We start from the raw sequence: 25107 nt of genomic DNA on the forward strand, positions 1-25107 counted from the left end.
GTGAGATGATGTCAGGAGTTTTACTGTTCTTGGAGTGCGTCAGACTCATCTGAATTTGCGGTTTCCATCACATGGAATAGTTTCTCCCAGAGCTCTCTCTCCCTTTCCGTGTTCACTCTGGTCTCTGTTGAAATATCACTACCATCCTAGGCACTGTGAAACCCTCTATTGCCTTAGTCTCTACTGCCTGCTTAATCTTCACAGCATTCAACACTACCAGAAATGTATTTGAGCATATGTTTAACTGATTATTTTGTTATGCATCTTCTCGATTAGAATGTAAATCCATTGAGAGAGAGGACCGGTCTTTCTTGTGCATGTCTGCTATAGAGCCTAGAGCAGTGTGTGAGAGCACTGTAGGAGTTCATGACAAAGAGATCTGAGGACGTAACTGGAAGCAACACATGTTAGTTATTTCGAGTTAATGGTCAAGTTTGGTCAACTGTGGTCTGAAGCCGTAAATTACAGATCTGAGAAGCTGATAGCAGTTTTGAGACTTAGGTGACCACGAGAGGGAGGAGCAATGGCAAAGCACGAGCTGAATCTCGAAGGATGCTAACTGTCTCATGTGTGTGTTTCAAGGTGGTAGATCTGCTGGTATCCATGTGTAGGTCTGCATTGGAATCTCCTAGAAAAGTTGTCATTTTCGAGCCATATCCTTCTGTGGTGGATCCTAACGATCCTCAGATGCTGGCCTTCAACCCCAGGGTGAGTACTGCTCCTCATAGACCCGTCCTGCCCCCCGTAACAGCAGCTGAGGTTTTAGTCCTGCTAGTTTCCCCCTTTCTGTCTAACCCCCTCCCTCATCAGGCCAACCCCTAACCTGTTATGGACCTTATCCATTTAGTAAATACAGTTCCTTTCCCACAAACTTGATTTACTGCCTCCTCCAGTCTTTCCCATATCCTGTTACTTCCCTTGTCCTTTCATCTTTTAAAATCACTTTCAGAACTTCATCTTTATGAAGCTACACCCATTTCATCCTCTCAAATTGCAATCTTTACACATCCCATCTGCGTGAAAGGAAGGAAAATAGCAGTAATAACTTCATTAAATATTTTTGAGAGTCTAGTGTAATGTAACCTCACTGTAATTTTTAAGGGTTGTGGGTAAAAGGACCGATTTTTGCTTTCTTTTGTATTTTTACTTAATCATCCCTTGCCTTCTCCCCACTCCCCTTCCTCCCCAGTTACGTGAAGGTTAGTGAAAGTTTAGTCCATATTGTTGATCAACTGGCATTTCTTGATAAAACAATTTTATAAATATTTGTGGAGATGAGGCAGAATCCTTCTGAAATAGCAGAATTCTTAAATTACATGAAAGCTAAAATTGCCTTAGTTTCTATTACTGTCCATCTTGAAATCATTCTGTGGAAACAATGGCTATATAAAATGTCCTTGGAAAAGCTTTCCTTCTGTCAAAAGTGGCAAGAGTACACAGAGTATACTTAAAGATGAATTATCAGTTAAGTGTGTGGTGTCATTCATTTATATACTTACTAGTCATATTCTTTTGGTAACAACCTTTCAATCAAAAGAAAATAAAAGCAAAATGATATTATGAGACTTAAAGTGGATTTTTATATTTTAGAAGGATTCTGTTCTTACTTTAATCATCATGGCTTAATTTTTTTGGTGAGACAAAGAATCAAGAGCCCAATATCTTGTTTATATTTATAGTTTTCCCCCTGTAGGCTAAACATGATTTTATGTACTTATATTAGTATTGGGATTGTTTTCTTCTTTCTTCCTTCTAACTCAGTTATGTATCCTACATCCTAGAATCATCTTATTAAAGCCTTTCCTTTTTTGTACACAACAGTCTTTCAAATCGACTCTGAAGGGAAATCCACGTACAGAAATAATGTGTTTCTCTAGTAACATGTAGACTTGCAAAGGCTTGTAGTGAATACTATTTTTTTTCCCACTCAAACAGAAGAAGAACTATGATCGAGTAATGAAAGCACTGGATAGCATAACTTCCATTAGAGAAATGACACAAGTAAGTATATCATCTTGGGGTCTTGTACAGTTTAGTTTTGCTTGAGTAAAATCATATTTTAAAAATGTCTGAGAGTACTGGCTGTGTAGTGAAATGTAGATTTTTCTATTAGATGGGAGTATAATTAAAGAACTTTAAAAATTACAAGTGTGTCGTACTAGGAGGTTTTAATTAAATTACATCGTTGTATTGGTGGGCTATCACCGTGACTTTTGGAAGGTAATTGCATGATTATATTCCTGATGTTCTCTGCGACAGTTGGAGTATATGGAGGTATGTTGGACTATCTTAAAGCAAAGGTTAAATCTGGTACCATCTTCCGAAACTGTTCATTTTAATTAATGGTAGTAATTTCAACACATTATTTTAATGTCAAAATAAAAACAGATATTCTATCAAATATAAATTGTGCATAAATATTTTAAACAGAACATAGAATCTCAAAACAACTTTGAAGGACACAAGCCTCCCCAAGAGTATGAGTTTATATTTTTAGCCATTTGGGGAGGCTTGGTGATGTTTGCTGAGCACGGATGGCGGTTTATTATGAAAGTCTAACATACCACTGGGCTATAGTCCAGCTCTTTGAAAAGCACATGCTATTGAATTTTTGAGGCTTTTCCACTGTCAAGAATTTGGAGAGAGGCTTAAAACTCATCAGTGATAAGTAGAAATTAATAATCTGTAATTGACAACAGCACATATTATGGGTTTGGTTTGCATATGGCGGTTTCAAGGCTTGCACTACGCTACAGACCCTGGAGGCTTATAGTATTACCCTGGGTCATTTCTGTCTTTGGGGAGAGAGTATTGGACTCCTTCAGTCTTGAGGCCTGCAAAGCTTCACTGCCACTCCTCCCTTCACCCCTGCCATCGCCACTGCTGTATTTGAAATGTGCTCCCAGAGTACATTTTTACATTTCCAAATTTGAGTTTTGAGTCTTCGGATAGTTATTTATTCAGGTAGTCAAATATTCATCCATTTGTCCAACAAATAGTGTGTGTCAGACAATGGTAAACAAAGAGATCCTTAATTTACAAGTTAGATCATTTGCTTAAAAACCATCATCCTGGCTCGTTGTTTTTCTATGCCCATACTTTTCTGTATTACCTGAATTCCTTTTCAAACAAATATTATTATTTGTATAAGGAAGAGAAAACAATGAAATACATTTCCACTTGGGGGGAAAACGAACCTATTCCGTTGGCTTACACAAAGTTAAATAAACATTTTTTAGTCACCAAAGACTTCGGTGGTACTAGGGTGTTTATTATACTATACCCTAGACCCAGATCATTCTCGGATAAAAATAGCTATGAAATTCTGACTCTGGGATCAGCTCTCTGCCAAAATTTTCTTCCTTTATTCTGGGTCATTTGTAAGCTATTTTAATGGAAGGCAGTGCAGACAATTGAGTGTCAGCCTAGGAAGTCAGAGGCTGGTGTTGTATAATTTGCTCATCAATGATGCGCCCTGTGACCTTGGGCAAGTTGCTTAATTGTTTGACGCTTAGCTTCTTCACTATCAAGGTGGTAAATAGTAACACTGCACCTCCTTCCAGTCTGCACTCCATAGGGATGCTGTCAGGTTCTATTGCATCAAATCCTTTACACCTCTCCAGATAAATATAACATTATACTGTCCTATTTTCTAGAAGGTACTGCCCTGTGGATAGTGGTAAATTGTTACAGACAGATCGCCTTTTGTTTTATGAAAAAGTTAATTGTCTGGGTAAATTCCACTAAATACTATTAAAAAAAAAAAAGGGCTCTTCTTATGTAAATTTCATCCAGTTTTCTCATGTAAAGCTCTGCACCTAAGTCAGTACCTTCAGATATGAGCAGGAGTTGTAGCTCTCACAAGTTTTGCTTTAATGTTAGTTCAAAGTTAAAAACCATCATCTCAGAAAGAGACAGCGCCTAACACTTGCTAAAGGTGGGGAGAGAGATTTAATTGAAGGACTGCCCTGGGGGAGAGTGAGTGAGGTCACCTCCAAGGAAGACAAAAGTGATAGAGGTTTTTAAAGGGAGAGCAGAGACGGAACAGAAGGGGGCTACAGAGAAGTAAAAATAAGGGGCAGTGGGGAAGCAGAAAATTACAGAAGAGGGATGAGTAGAGAATTAGGAAGGTTAGCAGTGTGGGTGGGTACAAGGGCGGTAACTTTTGTTGTTGGGCACATCGCTTTTGCTTGAGCAGAAACTCAGCTGGGGGCCTGGGATCACCTTTAGACATGGCCTAGGGCGTGGGATCCAGACGAAAGCTTGATTAAGCCTCTTGGAGCTACATGTCTGGGCAAGTCCATTGTGCCACATGAAGTTCAGAGCTCACATCACCTTGGGGTGAAGAAGCCACAAAGCTTCTGGGTTTAACTAGATTAGACATACCTGTTCAACCTGATTTTCCTTTTGCATAAAGGAAAAATGAGAAAGGAAAAAAAGGAATTTTTAAGAAAAATCAAGAAGTATAATGACTTTTTTTCCAGGCACCATATCTGGAAATCAAGAAGCAGATGGATAAACAAGACCCCCTTGCTCATCCCCTACTGCAATGGTATAAAATTTTAGTTTTCCTCTTAATGAAAACAGCATCATTTTCTACTGCCTGCTTTAAGGGGAAAAAAAAAAAAAGCCTATTTTGCAAGACCTGCAATGCTACAGTTCTACAAGCCTATGAGGCCTGGTGATTTTATGGAGTCCTTAATGACTCGCACTTTAATTAAAACTTGTATATCACAAGGGGAAGAAAATGCTATCCTGTGCGCTACGCAGATAAACGATGTATTTGACAGCCATTTGTCTATCATTTAAAAAAAAATGTGATTAGCTGGATTATATGGTGAAGCCGTTTTGGTTCATTTAATTTTCTAGTTAACTGAGGACTCAGCAACAAAACTCAGTTTCAAACACTTATTGAAAAATCTTTCTAAAATGTGTGTCATGTATGGTTCACTTCCTTAACGAGAACAGTATAAATTTGATGAAATCTTTGTTTGGCGACTGCAGATGTGTTCGGAGTGAGCCTGGTGAGGGGCATAGCCAGCATGGATCCAAGGAAGGCTAGTTGAGAACAGGAGAGCGGGTTGAGAAGGCCTCTCCTGCCACACCTGCTTCAAAGCCTTTGCCCTCTGGTTTCTAACTTGCAAAATGAAAACAATAGTACCTACTCCCCTTACCTCTGAGGGTTTTATGCACATACGTCTTTGAAATCACTGAAAATGTAAAGCCTGTGAAATTCACCACGATTATACATTTATACAAGTGTAAAGATTATAAGTGATTGGTCTGAATGAGATTTATTCTATGCTACAACCAGGAAGTTTTTAAAAATTATGGAAAGATGGGCAAAGGAGAAAGAATGATTCTGGTTACTTAACTTTCACTTAGGATTTTACAATAAACATTTAGTGTAATAAAACTTTAAAAAATTAGATTTGGAAGTCTTCCTTCTTTGTATCCATAATGATCTATTATTAAAATTCTGTTTGAGTAGAATAACAGAGTTTTCATTGTAATTTTTTACATTCTCACATGAAATCATATTCAGAATGAAGGTAAAAATCTCAGATATCTAATCTCTTTTTTTTTCCTGCCCCTGTAGTCAGCCTCGTTGTTAACTTTAATTATTTGTGATCATTTCCTTCAGCTTGTTAGTCACTTTTTCAAGGAGAAGAAAATCTACAAAACTGTTTTGTTAGAGTTTTCCCTAGTTATTATTTTCTGTTCTGAAAAAACATAAAAATAACTAATTCTTTCAGATAACAATGTAATTTTTTTCAACCTCAGTGTCTAAATATGGTGAATAACTGTTTGTGTATATATCACCATATATATCAGCACAAAGATCTTCAAATATATAAAGAAAGAAAAAGATCTTCACAGGAACTCGTTCTTAATGAGACAGTGTAGGGAAGAGCCAAGCAAGCTGATGTATCTAAGCTTTGCATCTCGACGATCATCCTTTGAAAGTATGTTTAGAAATGTTCATTTGCCGATATCTGAGGTCGTAATGATTAAAAATCATTATCTGTTAGGTTTTAAGGGGCTACTTCTTCGTTCTCAGATTAAAATATTATCTTCTTTGTGACATAAGCTCTTTAAATTATTACAGGAACCAAAGCAAAGGGATGTAATTAAGTAAAATGGTTACTCAATTTAGTTAATGGCACGGCAAACGTAAGTTCCGATCACTTGCCAACTAAAGGAAAAAAACATTAAATATATTTGGCATATATTTGTGACTGATGGACTATTTTAATTAATTTCAGGGTTATTTCAAGTAATAGGTCACATATTGTGAAACTGCCAGTTAACAGGGTAAGTTGTTTTTCAACATATACATACAGAAATGGGAAGAGTCCTGACTGGTTGGGAGAAGTGACCCCTGTAATTTTTTAGGCAGCCTCTCCAGGAGATTGAAGTAATCCCAGGTTAGGCCTAATTCTTCAGTTTGAAATTACCATATGTGCACCAGCTCCAAGTTTTCCCAAGAAATCAAATTCACATTCAGGCTGCTGCCCTGAACTTTTAAGTAAGTAAAAGGGTCAGTATGAAATTGTTTAGATATTCTACCAGTGATAGGAAGAATCAGGAGTTTGACCAGAAAAAAGGTAATGTGCTTTTTATCATTGTCAGTTTCTTGTCGGCACAGCCCCTCTTTTCCACAGAGAAGATACTGCCTTATCGGCTTAATACACTTAGAAAATAAAGGAAAAAGCTAATGGGCTCTGATTTCAGTTATGATCGAAACCAAAGAAGAGCCATATCCAAAATCTCAGCTCGCTTGTCTGTGAATCTTTAAGCCGCGAGATTTCCTTTATATTGTACTCCTATATAAGTATTTTCCTAAGTGAAAGGGCAGCAATTAGAAAATTTTGTCAGGCCAGTAATTCAAAAGATTCTGTTTTAATTTCTTTCCATGAACAAAGGGGGAACTATGTGTGAATGTAGGCAATTTACAGTTTTATAAATGTATGCAAGCAAAGCGTGATGATGATAGTTTTTGCAATTTCAAAATCTTGAACTAACTTTTCTTTTCTGCTTAGCCAACTCAGATATTTCCCTAGTTGAATAGCTAGTGTATACTTAGGGAATTCAATAATAAAAGTCTTAAAAAGAAACATAATGAGGAAGGCAGATCTGCTTGGACATGATTACAGAGTGTATTCCAAAGATAAATATAAATGACTTTGGATTGTCTGTGTCCTGTTCCTTTTCCATTAGCCTAAAAAATTACCCTTCATATCAGCAACTCCATATGATAGATCATTTAAGCAGGGTTTGTTGTTTTGTTTTTTTTTTAAATGAATGGTCCTGTTAATGTAAGTTAGTATGGCTTGAATCTCAATTAATTCTTAAACCAGTAAAATTTGAAATTGTCATCAGTCTGGTTATATGTTAATTTTGACATATTTTCATTTGTCATTATTTTAAACGGCAGCAACTGAAGTTTATGCATACTCCACATCAATTCCTTCTTCTCAGCAGTCCACCAGCCAAAGAATCTAATTTTAGAGCTGCTAAAAAACTCTTTGGAAGCACCTTTGCTTTTCAGTGAGTATGGCTTCCTGTTGATGGGGGTATGTCTCTACCCCAGTCTTCCAGAAGTGTATGGGGAGGAAAACATTCTTTTAGTACTTGGCTGTTAGCCCTGAGTAGTCCACTGCCTGATACTTGACTTGGAAATTCAAGATTTCGAGAAGGTACATGACTAATCATATTGTGGCCACTTTCGAAGATTATTAATGTTTGGTTTTATTTTGTCCTTCCCCTCCTCTGTGTTTTAGTGGCTCACACATTGAAAACTGGCACTCTATCCTGAGGAATGGTCTGGTTGTTGCTTCTAATACTAGACTGCAGGTAAATTTTCTGAATGCTTTAACAAGACCATATATTCTTTAGTGTTAGAATTCAGTAAGCAATCCTGGTGCTTTTTTATTACGTGAGAAAGGGGAAGCCAGTGGGCTTTAAAAATTACATAGAATTTCTAAAAGGCAGAAGTAATGTTCATAAAATAACTGAAGCAGAATTGACCAACACACCATCTGGGGATGAAGAGGAAAAAAAATTGAATTCCCTATGAGAAAACAATAAAATCACTTTGAATTTCAGTAGAAGAAAATTATCATGCAGAAAATAAAACCATGCAAACATTCTGTCTGCTAATTCAACGCAGATTTCTTGAGCACTGCCCCAGAGTGGGGTACTCTAAGAGGAGGTAAGGTAGGGCTAAGAATCAGCAAGAGGGAGATTGGACACCAAAGAGCCATCTGCTGCCTGCTTCATGGTCTCCGGGGCAGTGCTGGGAGTCAGCGGGATATCATGGATATCCCTCATGGGGTATCGTGGATATAGCGCTCATCTTGATTTACGCCCGTCGCCTTCAACACCCCACTTCACTCTCATTCAGCTGATTTTCATCTGATGATGAAAAGAGGTCAGAAAATGAGATGCTTAATTCCGTCACCTGTGCTGGATCCCACACACCGATGACAGTTGAAATGATACAGTTAAATGTAAATGTCCATAAACACACACTTACTGTATTAGTATTCAGTCCATGCTAAATAAGGTCCAGGGGCCCTAGAACGTGGAAGTGATGAGAGAGAGTTTAAATTGTTCTGAGTAGTTTCTTAGATCAGTCGAAGAGTTTCCGCTAATGAAACTGTTAACCTAAAAGTTTAGAGGAGATAAGAATGGGATGACAGTGTTGTACAGTGAAACTCTGAATAGGCTACTTTGTTGATGAACTAGCATGTGTGTCCTAATAAAAACTCTGTTGTGTATATTCAGCCTGTTTTGTTTTTGATATTTTGGAGTCATTAACATAAAAACCTATGCTAGTACATGATAATAAGTGACTGTCTTTGTCATGGGTCGGGTGGAAAACCTTTATCAAGGATTTTTTCTCTGACTATCACTTTTCATCTATCAACTCACTGAATGTTGAAGACAAGGGTATTAGTAGTATTGTTTTCATATTAGATCTTAGGAAAGAGCTTTATTGTTTTCTGAGAGTTAATCCTCCCAACATGAGACTGATTCCTTTCTTTTGTAAAATATTCCCCTTTGAAACCATTGACTGTCCACTTTCTGTCCCCTTTCTTCCCCTTTTAGCTCCACGGTGCAATGTATGGGAGTGGAATCTATCTTAGCCCAATGTCAAGCATATCTTTTGGTTACTCAGGTAAGCTCCTGTTTCATTTCTAACCTCAAGTGTGTGAGGTTTTGAATTTTCTTAAGTGTATCAAGTGACTGAAGCTTATTTGATACATTTGCATTTAATTCATTTGATTCATATCAGAAGCAGAAACAAAGCTCACATGTCAGGGTGAATTTAGAATACTTACCCTAACATGTAAAGCGGAATATGTGGTTTTTTTTCAATGTCAGAATTAATTTCCATTTTGTTCAGTGGTTTCTACATTCATTCCCTCCACAAGTAACTATTGAGAATGTGGTATGTGCAAAGCATTCTGTAGAACACAGACTACTCATCTATAGTAATTCACTGTCCTGGGTTATAACTCTGCACCATGCCAACCTCTTCTCTTTTTTTATTGTATATTGTATAAAGATATTTTGAACAGTGTGGGGAATTTAGGATTAGAAAAATACCCTCACAATTATCCTACTTATTGACATCTTTTTGTTTGGTGATATTGTATGAAAAAAATATTTTGGAAAAAAATTGAAAGCATGTGCTTGAGAGGAGCCTGGTAAATGCAAAATATGGAAAGAAAGATCACGAAATTATTAGCATTCTTTATCCTCAGGTGGTACAATTCGGATGATTTCTTTACACTTTTAAATTTGGGGAAATATGTTTCCACAATCAGTGTGATAATTTTTTTAGATCAATAACTTAATGTATTTAAACATAAAGTAATTATGCTCACTATACAAAATTGAAGAAAAAAAAAAGAAATTGAAACTGCATAGACCTGTGTAAGGTAACAAGTGGAATTTTTTTCTCCTTTCCCCCAGCCTCAGTGTTCTCTGTATTTCTCTTCAGACTTGTAAAGTTTTTATATTCATAAACCTGCATATATAGTTGGTTTTGCTTATGTGCTCATGTGTATGTGCAATTGTATGGTTATATTACATAGTCTCCTGAAGTTGGTGGTGGTGCCTGCTTAGTAGGTCTTAAGATGCTCTGTTATACAAAAGGATATCTTGAGAGTTCAAATCACCAGGTAAATGTTAACCAGGCCAGTATAATTCTGCCTAAGTTCATGCTTTTTCAACCACAGCAAGTTGTTTCTCAGGGTTCTACCCCAAACTTTTCCAGAACACATGTCCTAGGAACACCAGGTGGACTTTGTAGGCCTTTTTTGACCCAGCTTCAGAAGTCACATAGTAGCACTTCCCACATATGTCATAGGTCAGAGCAGTCATAAGTCCCTGCATCTTTGAGGGTTGGGGAATTAGGCTTCATTCCCGAAGGAAAGAGTGACAAAATCCCATTGTAGAAGAGCCTATGGCTTAAGAAATATTGTTGCAACAATCTTTGAAAAACAATATGCCAAAATAACACAGGAAATAAACACCGGGGATGCTTGGGTGACTCAGTTAAGCGTCTGCCTTTGGCTCAGGTCATGATCCTAGGATCTTGGGATTGAGTCTGGCATTGGGCTCCTTGCTCAGCCAGGAGCCTGCTTCCCCCTCTGCCTGCCCTTTTCCCTGCTTGTGCTCTATCTCTCTCTCCGACAAATAAATAAATAAAATCTTTTAAAAAAAGAAAGAAAGAAAAGAGAAACACCAGGAAGAATAAGATAATAAAGGAAACAGAATGATATAATTCAAAGGAAAAAACAAATTAAAATCAGAATAAATCAGTTTCTAAATCTCATTAAAATGTAACACAATAAAAAACTAAAATAAAACCAGTTCAAGAAAATACATCCTCGGGGCGCCTGGGTGGCTCAGTGGATTAAGCCTCTGCCTTCAGCTAAGGTCATGATCTCAGGGTTCTGGGATCCAGTCCCACATCGGGCTCTCTGCTTAGCAAGGAGCCTGCTTCTTCCTCTCTCTCTGCCTGCCTCTCTGCCTACTTGTGATCTCTCTCTGTCAAATAAATAAATAAAATCTCTTAAAAGAAAAAAAAAAAAAAGAAAAATACATCCTCAGCATTGATAAGGAAAAACATACCAAGTCATCACATACCGTGAAGTAGCTTTCCGTAGTTGGCTTTCAGGCTGCAAGTGTAGGGGGTGGAGAGCAGCACAGTCCCCCTGAGGATAACAGACTTTACCTTTCCCCCAGAAGCATATGGCTGAAACTAGGACTAGGCCTTATTCTCAGCTTGACCCTCTTGACCTCTGCAACTTTGGGGGTTGGAAAGAGTTTTGACTTGGAAAGAGTTCTATTCATACCGTTTGCAGTTTATTCTTTCTCATCCAACCTTTATTGAAACAGCAACAACAACAGAAAATCAACCTACTTCTCAATTTCTGGACAGTAGATGGGCATTTCCAAATAAAGCATAGAAAAATACCGATCTCTTCTAAAACAGATATGAATCTTACTTCTGTTTGTCTAACATCTGTCACAGTAAAAAGTCATGGCATTAACAGAGTAAGCTAAAACTTGTGAGTATCATAGACAAAGGAACTTGTGTAATTTTTCCTTTATTAGATGATACAGTAAATTCTACACAGAATTAAATACAGATCAACAATTCACGAAGTTAAGTTTCAGCATAAATGTATTTTTCTGACCTTGTTCATGTTTCCCACTCCTCACCTTCTCCTTCTCCTAACCAGATAGTAAAATGAAAGTTTAAGCTCCACCAGCCCTGTAAAAGCAAATTTTAAGAATTTTCTAAATATATCTGTTTTGTGCAAGAGAGTTTCCTATCCCTGTTTTCAATACAAAGAAAACCAAGCTGGCTTGTCTGCATTCTCACACTCTCAGGATCTCCCCAAACCCACTGACTTTCCAGGTCACAGCCGCTGCTCCTTCCAGAGCCCAGCGTGGTCATCTGTGGCCGATGCAATGTCTTCACCTCCGGTAGAACTTTGCGATGCCAGTGGATTGTATTTTAAGGAATCACCCAGCTTTGTCCCTCAGTTACAATTCTGCTGGTGTTTTTCAGGGATGAACAAGAAGCAGAAGGTGACAACCAAAGACGAGCCGGCGTCCAGCAGTAAAAGCAGCAGTGCATCACAGGTGTTGTAGCCGCTTGAGGGGCTGATGTGCTGAGTGAGCTCCCGCTTCCTTAGCCAGCAGGGCTTCCATAAGCACTCGGGCTTCTTAAGTCTGCAGAATTATCTTGAATGGCCATTATCCACAAAGCCATAAAACCGACCCTGAAATGTGATAATCAAAACACCTTTATGCAGTAAATATTCAGCAAGTATTTATTAAGCTCCCATCACAATGGGAGAGATTCCTAGGCAGTGGACTGTAGTGACAAATCAAAAATAGAACCAAAAACAAGAGGAATTTCTCGGGGAGCCTACATCCTATTGAGTGGCTATGGATAAATTAAATGTATGTTTAGAGAGGAAGAATGCTAGATGGTAGAGAAAAATGGAGAAAAGTCAGGGAAAAGGGCTGTAGAATACTGTATGTCGAATCATCCAAGGTGATTATGTGGAGGCCTATGGACAGTGAGTACATGAGCCATATGGGAGAAAGAACATTCTAGACAGAGAAAAGACCAAGCATAAATCCCTTGTTATTTCAGTGGAACCAGCCATTCTGGACAAGTGAGAAATCTACTTAATGAATAATGGGATTTTGAATTGGGTGGGGGGAACTACAGCTAACTTAATATCTAAAAACAAACAAAACTACAGATATTCTCCATGAGATTTTCCTAAAACTTCTGCAGCTTAGTTAATGGTGCTGTAAAAATGGTCTAGTTTTGAGTAAGTTAGATGATCTGGAATAACTGATTGTAGAGTTTGAAAAGAGCATGCAATTTTAATTTTGTTTCCCTTCAAATGAGGATGCCAGGCTTCCAGTAAAAATAAATTTGAGTTCTAATTCTATGATGTGAGGCTGTGAAACTTTAATTGAGCATTTTTAGTTCACTTATCTTGAGACTGATTTAATAATGACTATGTACAGAAATTAAATGATACAACAAATATAGCTTGACATTAAGAAAGAATTCAAGGATATTGCTGCTAGTCTAGATAGGCCTTTTTTTTTAAAAATCTGAAGCTATCTTAGTGGCTATTATTTTTTAATGATGATTAGTTCTTTTCTCACTTGAGCAACTGCCCTATGTTCACTCTAATTTTTAAATTCTTTTGGAATTTAGTCACAGAAAAAAGGGCAGCAGTCCCAATTCCTGCAAAGCCGTAACTTAAAATGCATAGCCTTATGTGAAGGTAAGTTGAAAGTTTCACAAACCTCATAGTGTTAATTCTCTATATTATCTGTGTTTAAGAATTTGACTATATTTCCAGAATGCTCAAAATGGGTTAGTGAAAGCATTGCATTATTCCTTGTGACCTTCTCTAAGGGCACAGATGGAAAACAGGTACAGTAGAGATCATAAAGGTGAAAAACAAAGCAGAATTGGCAAGAATTCAGACAGTGCTGTATTTTATTCTTGGCAGGTATCTCAGAATGGTAATTATATTTTTCTGATCAAGTATTGCTAATCTCTTTTGTGAATATGCCGCCTTCCTCTTTAAGTTGGTTTTTGAATGTATAATACTGTGAAAAATGTGAAAGATGAACCAAGCACTAAGAAGAGAGCCCAACAGGTCTTTATGCTTCTACACTGACATTATTCCTCTATTCTAAACTTGCGGTAGACAGATTGATAGGTGATTTGCAAGATCGTATACTTTTCCTTGTTCTTGCCGTAAAATCTAACCTTGACTAAAAAAAAACTGGTGCTGGGAGTTCAGTAGGCACCATTAACTGTCTTTTACGTAGTCAACCCTTGATAGTTAATATAGGACACCAAGTTGCTTTCTACATAGTCCCCAAGTCAGGAACTGTTTGCTTTTGATACTATACAGGTGATTCCCTTCCTGTTGTTACACTGATGGTGTTTAAAACATAAAATTGTCACATGACATTTCATTGTATTTACTTACACTTTTGATAGCTTATAAGGTTAAACATTTTTCATGTGTGTTTGTGCATGTACTTTGTGCTTTTAGATTTCTAAGAGGAGGGATAGAGTAACTTGGAATAAAATCATTCTTTACTTTTATCTTCCATTTACAGTCATCACCTCACCTGACCTGCACAAACATGGAGAGATATGGGTCGTCCCAAATACTGATCATGTCTGCACACGATTCTTTTTTGTGTAAGTGTAAAGGTTCAAATCTGTATGTTACTGTCTTCTCCATGAATGAGATAGTGACTACATTATTATTTGGTCGCTTTAGCTGCCAGTAAGTACCAGACAGGTAGTTTCTCATCATCTGAATGTTTCTGTTTTATTTTAATGAGCTGTAAAAAACAGAGGGGTATTTAAAGGCTGTTAACTTAGAAGTGAAGAAAAACTTTCTGTCTCTTTAACGATCTATGTGTGCATATATATATATGCATGTGTATGTATGTGTAGACAGACATACACCTATAGATAGATGTACAATATACACACATGCACACATATACATATGTCTTTAGTTGTCTATGGATTTAAAAAGTATTATAACCGGGAATGAAGAAAATAGTAATGAGAATAAAAAGTTGATGATATGGGTCGCCTGGGTGGCTCAGTGGGTTAAGCGGCTGTCTTTGGCTCAGGTCATGATCTCAGGGTCCTAGGATCGGTTCCCACACTGGGCTCCCTGCTCAGCGGGGAGTGCACTTCTCTCTCTCGCTCTGCCCCCTGCCCCACCTCGTGTGCATTTTCTCTCAAATAAATAAAATATTTTTTAAAAAGTTGATGATCTGCACTTCATGTAACATTGACTGGCAATGCAAGACATATTGATGTGGATTTTTTGACACAGCTGTATCATAAGACCTGCATGAGAGTATAATAGCATTATTTTTTCATCTCCAAATAAATAATGAGTGCAGTAGACCTGATTTTCACCCACCCTCGCTTGACTCCCAACCCTTTCCCTGTGTGTTTCTTCCTCACCCACGGTCCTATCGCCAGAAAGACCTCAGGGAAGAATGGAGTATATCCGTTTTGTACTTTTATATAGTCTTCAAAAGAGAAGATGGAAAAAAAAACCCACAGGCCTGTTTTACAAGCCATGTCAAAATGACTGCCTCAAGATGCTTATATAGCAGGCACTGCAGTGCGCTGTGCCTGCAGCAGTTGATGTGTTGGCTTACTGGCAGACTGTTCACGATGCACATTTTATGAACTGTCTGGTTTTCTTCGGGATAGTATGAAAACTGTGACTTTCTTGTGATACTGTTTTACATATTATGCATTTATGTATCTTCTGTACTTCTGATACATATTCATATATGCATTACATACTGTGACATATATATGTATCTATAGATGTTTTTGTTCCCGGCCAGGCAGCCATGAGTATGGTGGACAGAGTCTGCTTTGGTTGGACAGTTTGTGTCCAGGCTGACCAGTTAGGTGACCTTAGCCATGTTGTAGGACGTCTCTGACCTTCATTAGTAGATACAATAAAAGCATCATTGGTAGAGACAATAGCATGCTGTGTCTCCCGTACCAGGCAGAATCCCAACAGGAAATCTGTGGCCCATGAAAAACATAATTTCTATCACCCACAAGTAGATTGTTTAAAAAGATATGGTTTATAGGAGCACCATGGTCTAGTGTAATAACCTGGATCTAGTAGCACGAGCAGTATTCTGCATCCCCAGGGCCAAAAGGACAAGGACAAGAAACTGTTCTCAGAACCCAGTAGGAGAACCCTTTCTAGTTCAGCAGCTTCGAAAAGGGCTGGAGCCTTCAGCTGAGGGACTTACATAGACCAACGTGCCCTTATGGGCCTGGACCCAAAGGAAACCTGGACTTTGCCCCACTGCCACTGTCCTGCTGGGACTCACCATTGCTTAAACCCAGCCCAAAAGTAGAGGGCAAGTGAGCTTATTAGAGTCTGTACAGGCCAGCCTCCTTGGTCAGAATGCAAGGTAGATAAGGGTGCCATGTGGGTCTGGAGCTTCCTAGGGAAGCTAGCTATATGTGATTTTAAGATTCTTATGAGGACAAAGTTAGCATAGTGCAGGTCTTCAACGAAACGCACTCACTAGGAGTGCCTGATTGGCTCAGTCAGTTAAGCGTTGCCTTCAGCTCAGATCATGATCTCAGGGTCCTGGGATCAAGCCCCACATCCATCGGGCTCCTTGCTCAGCGGAAGTCTGCTTCTCCCTCTCCCTCTGTGCTCTCACATTCTCTCTCAAATAAAGAAATAAAAATATTAAAAAAAAAAAAAAGACTCATTAAATTCCCCCCACCTTCTTTCTTGACCATCATGACTGTTACCCACTGTTAGAAGACTGGCCTTCCAAAAGACATATCCAATCACAAATTTGTTTGATTGAGTGACCGTATGATTTAGATGGAAAAGTAACTCCAAAATCCGTTCCTTAGCCTGATGTTAATCAGTTAATTTACTCCTCTTAGTATCTTGCTAAAGTTCAAATTCATTAAGCTAAATAAGCAACTTCAGGCAGTAGGCATTCTAGCATTATTTCTTTGAAATTTTACATAAATCATATGTAAAATCTTTAGGAATATATGTGTCATGTGTATGTCTGGAGAGATGGATTTCTGTATTTATTAGAAGAAAAAAAATCTGAAGAAAAAGACCATCTGAAGAAAAGAGAATAATATTCTTCTAGTATACTTAGATGCTTTCCAGTATTGTAAAGAAAAAAAAAATCTGTTAAGGTAATTGTTTTCATTTCTTTCATAAATACAGATGAGATTTCATCCTATTTCTCTGCACCCTCAAGAGAAAAGAGACTAATTAAGGAAAATTGATAAGATTCAAACACATCAGAAGGAGAATCCATTCACTAATTAATGTACATTTTAATTACAACCATCAGCTTCTTTATAAAAGATAAAAATCACAGAGTTCTGTGAGTAATGTGCCTTCCCAGTGAGTGTTAACATCTAGGAAAAGATAAATTGTTGAGAAAGAAGTGAGTTATCACAAATATACTCTTATCAGGCAGAAAATCTTATTTTCTTATTCTCATTTTATTCTGATCTTTTTTTTTTTAAGATTTTATTTATTTATTTGAGAGAGAGCATGAGCGAGGACAAGGTCAGAGAGAGAAGCAGACTCCCCGTGGAGCTGGGAGCCCAATGCTGGACTCGATCCCGGGACTCCGGGATCATGACCTGAGCCGAAGGCAGTCGTCCAACCAGCTGAGCCACCCAGGCGTCTCTTATTCTGATCTTTTTAAATTAACATTATCTAATTCCCTATGTTAGAAGTTTGGCCTGATGACTAGAATACAAATTATTGGGGGCTTCCTTTTTAAATCTATTATTAAGTGAAACTACAAAAAAATCAAAATAGTTTCCATGCTAATCTGATTTCTAGAATGGAGATAATAAGATAGGTGTTTAATATCCTAATCATACTCTCTCTAACAAGTGAACAACAACACAGAATGAGAGAAGAATTGGGGGGATATTTTAGGGAACAGACTACTGTATCAAAAAAATTGAAAGTAAAATTTAAGGGAAGATAGCACTTAGAGAAATAAATTTGAAACGTTTTGTTTAATAATTTCAAAATGAATTAATCAAATTTTAATGCTTTAGGCAAAATGTAATAATTCAGATGTTGTAAACAGATTCTAGCCAATTCTAGGGATTATTACGCTGCAAAACTTACGATTTAAAAGTCAATTTTTTCGTTGTATCGGAATTTTCTGTGTCAGAAAGGGCTGACTCCTACTCTTGCCTTTGTTTACTCTCCTGATGCCCTGCAGCACCTCGCCTGGTTCCTGATGATGCATGGATCCTTGTCAGTAGATTTCTAATGAATGAACAAAGACAAAGCTAAAAAGGGAAATATTTTAGATTATGGTTTTTTTTTTTTTTGGTGAAAGTTTGAAATCTATCTAAAGACGCAGATACAAGAAAAATTCGTAAAATAAGAACTGTATCATGGCCATTCAGTGAAAAGAAAGAGGACTTTCATCATGATTTTGCAAAAAAAGAAAAAAACACCACCACAACAGTGTTTGAATGGGAACATAGTGAGGAGACAGACAAGTTATTTATAAAGTTGGAAGACAAACTATTCGGTCATGGCTCGGTGAAGCTGTGTGGCATTAGCTGTGTGACATCAAGCTGATACGATCGGGAACTTTGCTTTATCCCCAGCCTATAATAAATTCAATTTCTCTGTCTGCAGCCCAGATCCCTTTCCAAGATTGAAACTGCCACGTCACTCTCCTGCGTAAAACTCTTGAGAAACTGCTTGCTTCTTGTAAGATGAAGTCCAGTCTCCTTCACAAAGAAACCAACTCACTTCCCAGCCCTTTGTTCTTCCTTCAGCATTGCTGTGTTAGAAGATCAAGGATATCTAATCATCCCCCCCCCACCACCACCACCTCACACCTCTCCCCCTCCCCCAGGGCCCTGGTTTTCATTACCCATGATTTCTCACCTTAGGTATTAGGCTTCACAACCTAAACTGTATGCTATGATTCCCACAATGCTTATGCTTTTCCTCTTTCCTTTCTCCAGTAAACTTGGATTCTCTCTTCCTCTCTCCCCTCACACTACTTTATCTGATTCCCGCTCTTTTAAATACTAGCATATGCCTTCCCTCCTCCCAGAAACTTTCCCTCACTCATTGTGCTACTCTTTGGTGTTACTGTGCGGATGCCATGGGCTTTGTTTTTATCACTGATTTGTTCTTATGTATGATCTTTTCCATTATCCCGCATACATATTAAGGTTGGGGATTGTATGGCTCATTTGTCTTTGTGTGCCTAGCGCAGTGCTTGGCAGAGAAGTAGGAATGAAGGAAATGCCCACACCTAACTGCTCGCTAGGTATTTCCCCTCAAAAAGTCTGCTCATACCTTAAAATCAGTATGTACCAAGTGAAACCCATTGCTAAAAACCCCGAGTCAAGTTCTTGGCTTCCCCAGTCTATGCAGTGATTTTACTCAAAGACACTTGCAATCCTGAGCTTTAGTTTTTAATGTCTTTTTCCTTGACACTATAGTCATCAGCCGCATGCATATCTTTACACTGTTTTCTCCTTTCGATACCTTTGTTTCCATAGATATATCATTCTCTGCCCCAGAGTCCACCAAAAGATTACTAGTTTTTCTCTAGGCTTCCAATTTTGTCATTGCCCCTAATCTGTCTTGTACAATGCCACATTTATTAAACATTAACATTATTACACTAGTGATAACTGTTCATTTATAGGAACTAAAATCAAAGGTAAGCAAAAAAGAAGAAAGCCACCCGTAATATCCCACTTGGAGTTAGTTAACTATAGTTAATCTTTTGGTGTATAGCCTACATTTCTATAAAATTTTTTAAGATCATACTATTTATATCCCAATAATATTGCTAAAGCAGAGTCTTGATTATACCTTGTTCATAAATTCTGATAGTTTTTAACAAATAAAGACATGACATTCTCCAACAAAGAGCCCGTTTTATCTTACTTCAATGACCCGTACAGACCATTGATGGAATAAAATTATTATCTAAGGTGTTTCTTGAAAACAACTTGGAAGTATTTTTCCCACCACTGTGCTTTGCTCAGTCAGTCCAAATGATAGGCCCACCTGCCAGCTCAGCCTTAGCTGATCTCCCAAGGCTCAACTACATGGTCTTTTCCGTGGGGTCTTTCCTGACATCCCAATCAGACATGATGTCTGTCTTTAAGTTTTACTTGTCCTTGCTCGTCCTAAAATTGCTTGTCCTTGCTGCCTATCTTACAGTTATTTGCATAACTCTATTATCTCCTTTAGTACAATGCAAATTCTGTTCCCCAAAACACTTAACGCATAGTATAGGAGAGCAGTGACAAAGACTGAATGTTCCAACATAATGAAGAAATTGTACATGGGCGATGATGTAGACAATGCTCTTAGAGCATCAGGTAACTTAAGGAACTTTGGAGAAGTTCTGGATAGCATTCCATTTGCGGTGAATTTCTCCTCTCTGTTGCTAATGAAAAAAAATGCAGTCATTTCTGGGTTCCAGATTTAGGGAGTCTGAAAACAAATTGACGTGTACCATTTTTTAAAGCTGTCACAAAGCTAGCTGCTACATGAGTTTGGGAATAGAACTTGTGAATGCATTCAAAAGTCTTCATCCAGGAAATTTCCTAACATACCTGGGGAGTTCTAGGCAGCTAAATTCCCCCTGTTCTCTTTATTTCTTTCTTATACCTTTTTAAGCAAATTGGTTTATTTTTTTTTTTATTAAAATCTTAGTAATCTTTTAATGCTCCTGGGAACTATCTCATACATATAAAATATGTTTCCTTTTAGATGGTTTCTTTTTTCCTTCTCCAGAAAACACCAGTCAAGTGTATCGTTTCCCTATTGATACCAGTCTTGCTCCAATTCTTCTTTTTTAATCTTGTTGCTTTCTGGACATAAATGAACTTCACTGTTAAATTAGCAGTTGCGTGCGTGTCTGGAATACTAATTAATAGCTGCAAAGCATTCTGTGTGCCATATTGTAGCATATGCCCTAATGCCACTAGCAGCGCATGTATCTAGACGGCTGCCAGTTCACCTGGTCAAATGGTAGTTTGCCTTTCCTGTATTATGATACATGCATCATTGTTTAAGACACCTGAATGCCTGTGGCCAGTTTTTCCCTTCCAACCCACAACTGCTCAGCTTCCTTGTGGGCTTCATAGACAATGGAAGAATAAACATTTTTCTTAATGCTTTCGATCTCCATCTCAATCTCTTGCTCTTGCTCTCTAGGCTCTGCTCGCTTTTGCCCCCAGGCTCTTTCTGTCCTAAATTATTATTGTTTATTTAAAGAATGTGATTCTCATCTTCTCTCCATTAACTGCAAATGCTTTTCAGAAGTCAGTGAGCATGTAGTATTTAGGGATAGCAAACTCTTCCATTTGATGGTGTTGGGTCCCCCAGTAATGGGTACGTGATTAAAGGAGCGAGACTGATACAAAGTGAAAGTCAAGCAAAACTTTATTTCGCGCTAGCATCAAGAATCAAACCGACCGTCAAACAGACCGGTCAGGGCTGCCCCTTACAGAGAGGACGACCTTTCTCTGTTTCACAGACTAGCTTTTATAGAGCAAAGGCCACGTGGTTGGGCCTGGCCACGCACAGGTGGCCAATGAAATTGTAACACACAGAGAAAGCTGCACAGTCATGCTCGGTGACCAGTTGAATTACAATTTACCCTAGTAGACATTTGAACCAGCCTTTCACCTTGGTCAGAATTGGCGCCCAAACGGTACCCAAAGGGCAGGGCCCATACTCCTTGGTAGCTAGGAGTCCCCACTGATTGAATACTCCACCTGGCCTGACTCACCCTTTTTACTTGGACTTTGTTACCTCCTCGGACTGGTTTCCGGGACTTGTTTTTAAGTAAGTTTCCCGGGGGCAAGGGTGGGGGCTGGGGAGGGTAGAGTCAATTTAAGTTTTACAACAAAATGGCAGTTCAACCGGGGTGGGGCCGCTCTGGCTGAAGAGGCCCTTACAATGGAAATAGGGTGTTGGGGAGGTGGGACTTGACTGGAGAGGATTTTTAGGTTTGGGTTCTGAGGGACCCTGGGGCGCCATGCCATGCCATTGGATTTTGTCCTGCAAGTGAAGTGGACGCCATTTGTGTCCTATTGTATCCTATTTGTATCTGTTTTCTAGCAGAGCAGGAAAGTCTTCTAAGGGGGGATCATGGGGCTCAATATGGAGACTGAGAGATCAGTTATAATGTTCTTACAATCATCTAGGTCAGTGTTTTCTCACTTCAGAAGAAAACGTGTTTGACATTGTGACTTTGGAAAAAACAAGGCTTACTTCGTGGGGTGCATTCAGTATTCCGTGTCCTATTCTATTCTAATTTCATTGAAAAATGCTAGCCCGAACAATCTAAGTTAGTTTCAGATCCTGCTAATTGTACATAACCTGCAACTTGAAAATCACTTATTTAAACAAATGATAATGAAGCCCTAGATGAAGGTAACGTCATCAAACGGAGAGATGGTGCAACTGGGAGTAATTAGGAAAAGAGAGGGGAAGATGACTTTGTGATTTATTGGATTTAGGCACATGGAAGAACCAAGAATGACTGAAGTTCTCTTGTTGAGAGACGAGGTAGGTGATGGTACTCCAAATTGAGATTTTGATAGAGTAAAAAAAAAAAGGCAGTCTTGGGGTAAAAAATAAAGTTCAGTTTTGAATATACTAGATTTGTGATTTCTATGGGAAAATTATAGTTAGGGAAAGAGGTAAGGATGAGAGATATAGTTTAGGAATCAGCATGTGGGTGATAATTAAAGCAGCGGGAGAGACTGAAATAATTGAGAGTTTGCATATCATGAAAAGAGAAAACACTGAGAGTGAATTGTGGATAAAGCCAGCATTGAAATGGGAGGTTAGGGAAGAGGACGCAGTGAAGGTAACTGAGAATTAATAATCAAAGGGCCAACTAGGGAGTGAAGAGATAATGTAGCTTCAGGAAAAAGAGCAGTCAGCTGTATCATGTACTGCAGACGTAGCGGGTAGAATCTGAATTCCTCATCTAAGAGGCCCTGGGTAGCCATTGTCTGCACTTCCAGCAGACCGGTAGGATGGGAAGAATGACTGCCTTGGGTTGAGGAAAAGCAGTTAGATTGTACTGCAGACAGATCTCAAAGGTCAGCTTTAAATTGAATGAGTAGAGCTGGTAGTACGTAGGCTGGGTATCAGTTAAGCCAAGAATATCTTACGCAACTCAACTTTGTGTCCAGAGGACACAGATGCCGTAGAGACAGAATAAACATAAATGCATATTAGGAAAATGAGGAGAGAGCTGTGTGGACTGGTATTAGTGTAACTGCAGTCTGGTGTTCTTAGTCTCTCCATCCTCTTTTTGGCAGTGTCTTTTTGCTTTCCAAAATCCAGATCCTTGAGGAACTAGCTGGATTGGCTCGGTAAATAACCACTATCTCCCTCGGGATGAGTCTGCAAGCCAGGTTGCCTCCCCAGCCTTGTGTGCCCTTTGTCCCATGGGTAGCCAGGATGTACACAAAACTGGTGTAACATATTTTACTTGCCCAATAAAATGTAACTTGTACACAGTTTGCCACAAAGCACCAAATTAGATTTGGACAGTGCTTAAAGCATTTCACTTAAACGTTCTCCATTTAATTAATAGAGCACTTACAGTTTGATCTCCTGGGAGAATCATTCTAAGTGGGCCCTTTCTTTGCTTCACGGTAACGTTTCACCATTGAGTGTCTTATATCCACACATGCGTGCATACATGTGTGCGTGTGGACATACTTATACGGATAGAATTAACCAAGCTGATAGGCAACCATAAGTCAGTTCTTAGAGTTTAAACGTGATACAGATTCAGTTATCACTGGGTGTTTGAGCAGTGGATTATGTAAGGACCTGAGTTCTCATTGCTCTACGTCATCTCTTCCATTTTCCTGTATTGTGCTATTTCAGGAGAATTTTTATGTAGTGAGGAAAAGACAGTGGTGTTCATAAATCTTTGAGGCTGCTTACAAGCCTGCTTATCTATTTTGAAGTAATTACTACTTCTGGAAAGCTTCTGTCTTGAAGTCATTTGTACAAAGTAAAATTAATTCATCACCTATTCTTCTTCCGAATCTTATCACAGAAGTTTAAAAGTTCTTTCCTGGAAAATTCTTACTGCCCAAGTAAGTTTATTTGAGGAAATAAATGATCACCCAAAACGCACCTCTTTCTTTCTAAGGGACTTAGTAATTGCTGTCCTTTCATGTTATATTTCCACTGCTGTAGCTTAGCACACTTGCATTCTTGTGTGGATTACCGGCATAAATCAGAATATCTTCTAGAGTCAGACTACATAGAGCTACCAGTGATAAGGGAAAAAGGCAGCACTGATCACAAAGGAATAATAATGAGAAGACTGGCGGGGCGAAGGAGCAGCGGCAGAATGTGAAGTAATTTCTAAGGGTGTTGCAGATCAGAAAATAAACAAATGAGATAAGTGGGAGTGGGCCTCACAAGGTTTGAAACTAGGGAACCAAAAGCTGGAGCTGGCATGCTCTTCCACGGGAGGCTTCGTGGAACAGCTGAGTGGGAAATGTCCACCAGGCAAAGACCTAGGCAATGCTTTATGTGGGGATGAAAAAGTTCAGAGTAAAAAGGAAGGAAAGAAGGGGCAAATCAGGGCATGATGTAGGATAATTGTGTGTGTAGTCATGCAGGCTTTTCTGCGTTTATTAATGCAAACACCTTATTAAATAAACTGAGAAGGAACGTCTTCACTACTCATTCTTTTTGGCTAAATTTTAAGTATCCAATGGCATTTCTGAGGGGGTTTTAAGTGCTTTCTTGAGTGTTTTGTCTTTTAAAAAAAATGTCTTACGGTTCTTTGTTGTGTTTTAGCTATGAAGATGGCCAAGTTGGAGACGCGAATATTAACACACAAGAAGGAGGCATTCACAAAGAGATCCTTCGAGTAATTGGTAATCAAACTGCTACTGGTTAAAGGACCACCATTTAATTAACATGATTTGAAAGCCTTCCTCGGGTTCAAAGCTGGATTTTGAACTGAAGAAGATGATAAAATAATTTATTGTTATTATAAACAAAAGTAACCCTTTGAATACTGATTTTTTCTTAGTATTTCTAAGTATCTCATTAAATACCTAAAATGGTATAAAATTTATCAATTGTAGGGTTATGGAATCTAGTAATAAAATTGCAACAGCACTTAAACTGAAGTTTGGGTTGCTCACACAATAAACAGATTGAAAAAAACAGTTCTGTGCTGATATTTTTATATTAAACTCTTCAATTGGAAATTTGGTATTATATACCAACATTTTAGGTTACCAAAATAGAACTGAGAACATTTTATAAAGACATCTAAATCTATACAGTACTTTGCAATAAGTTTGTTTGCACATTCTCATGTGCTATTTACTTAGTGGTATGAACACTCAGATGTTTTGGGGAGGGACGTTTCCTATTCTCTTGTTATTTTTTTCTCATACAAAGACAATTAGGT

At 38.3% G+C, this 25107-nt stretch overlaps 1 protein-coding gene across 5 annotated transcripts in view; it reads left to right on the forward strand.

The window, feature by feature from the left end:
- PARP8 (poly(ADP-ribose) polymerase family member 8) overlaps positions 1–24857 on the forward strand; it is a 168405-nt gene extending 143548 nt beyond the window's left edge. For all 5 annotated transcript variants that reach the window (XM_032851446.1, XM_032851447.1, XM_032851448.1 and 2 more), the window contains 11 exons: positions 583–708; positions 1936–2001; positions 4485–4552; positions 6267–6315; positions 7439–7551; positions 7785–7857; positions 9115–9184; positions 12095–12168; positions 13271–13340; positions 14194–14278; positions 24483–24857. In XM_032851446.1, the coding sequence (XP_032707337.1) occupies positions 583–708; positions 1936–2001; positions 4485–4552; positions 6267–6315; positions 7439–7551; positions 7785–7857; positions 9115–9184; positions 12095–12168; positions 13271–13340; positions 14194–14278; positions 24483–24585 (897 nt within the window). In that variant the 3' untranslated portion in view covers positions 24586–24857. The remainder of the gene's footprint in view (positions 1–582; positions 709–1935; positions 2002–4484; positions 4553–6266; positions 6316–7438; positions 7552–7784; positions 7858–9114; positions 9185–12094; positions 12169–13270; positions 13341–14193; positions 14279–24482) is intronic.
- Positions 24858–25107: the final 250 nt, after the last annotated feature.

This window comes from Lontra canadensis, unplaced genomic scaffold (assembly GCF_010015895.1).
Source record: "Lontra canadensis isolate GAN:19392208 unplaced genomic scaffold, GSC_riverotter_1.0 scaffold5, whole genome shotgun sequence".
Taxonomy (NCBI): domain Eukaryota; kingdom Metazoa; phylum Chordata; class Mammalia; order Carnivora; family Mustelidae; genus Lontra; species Lontra canadensis.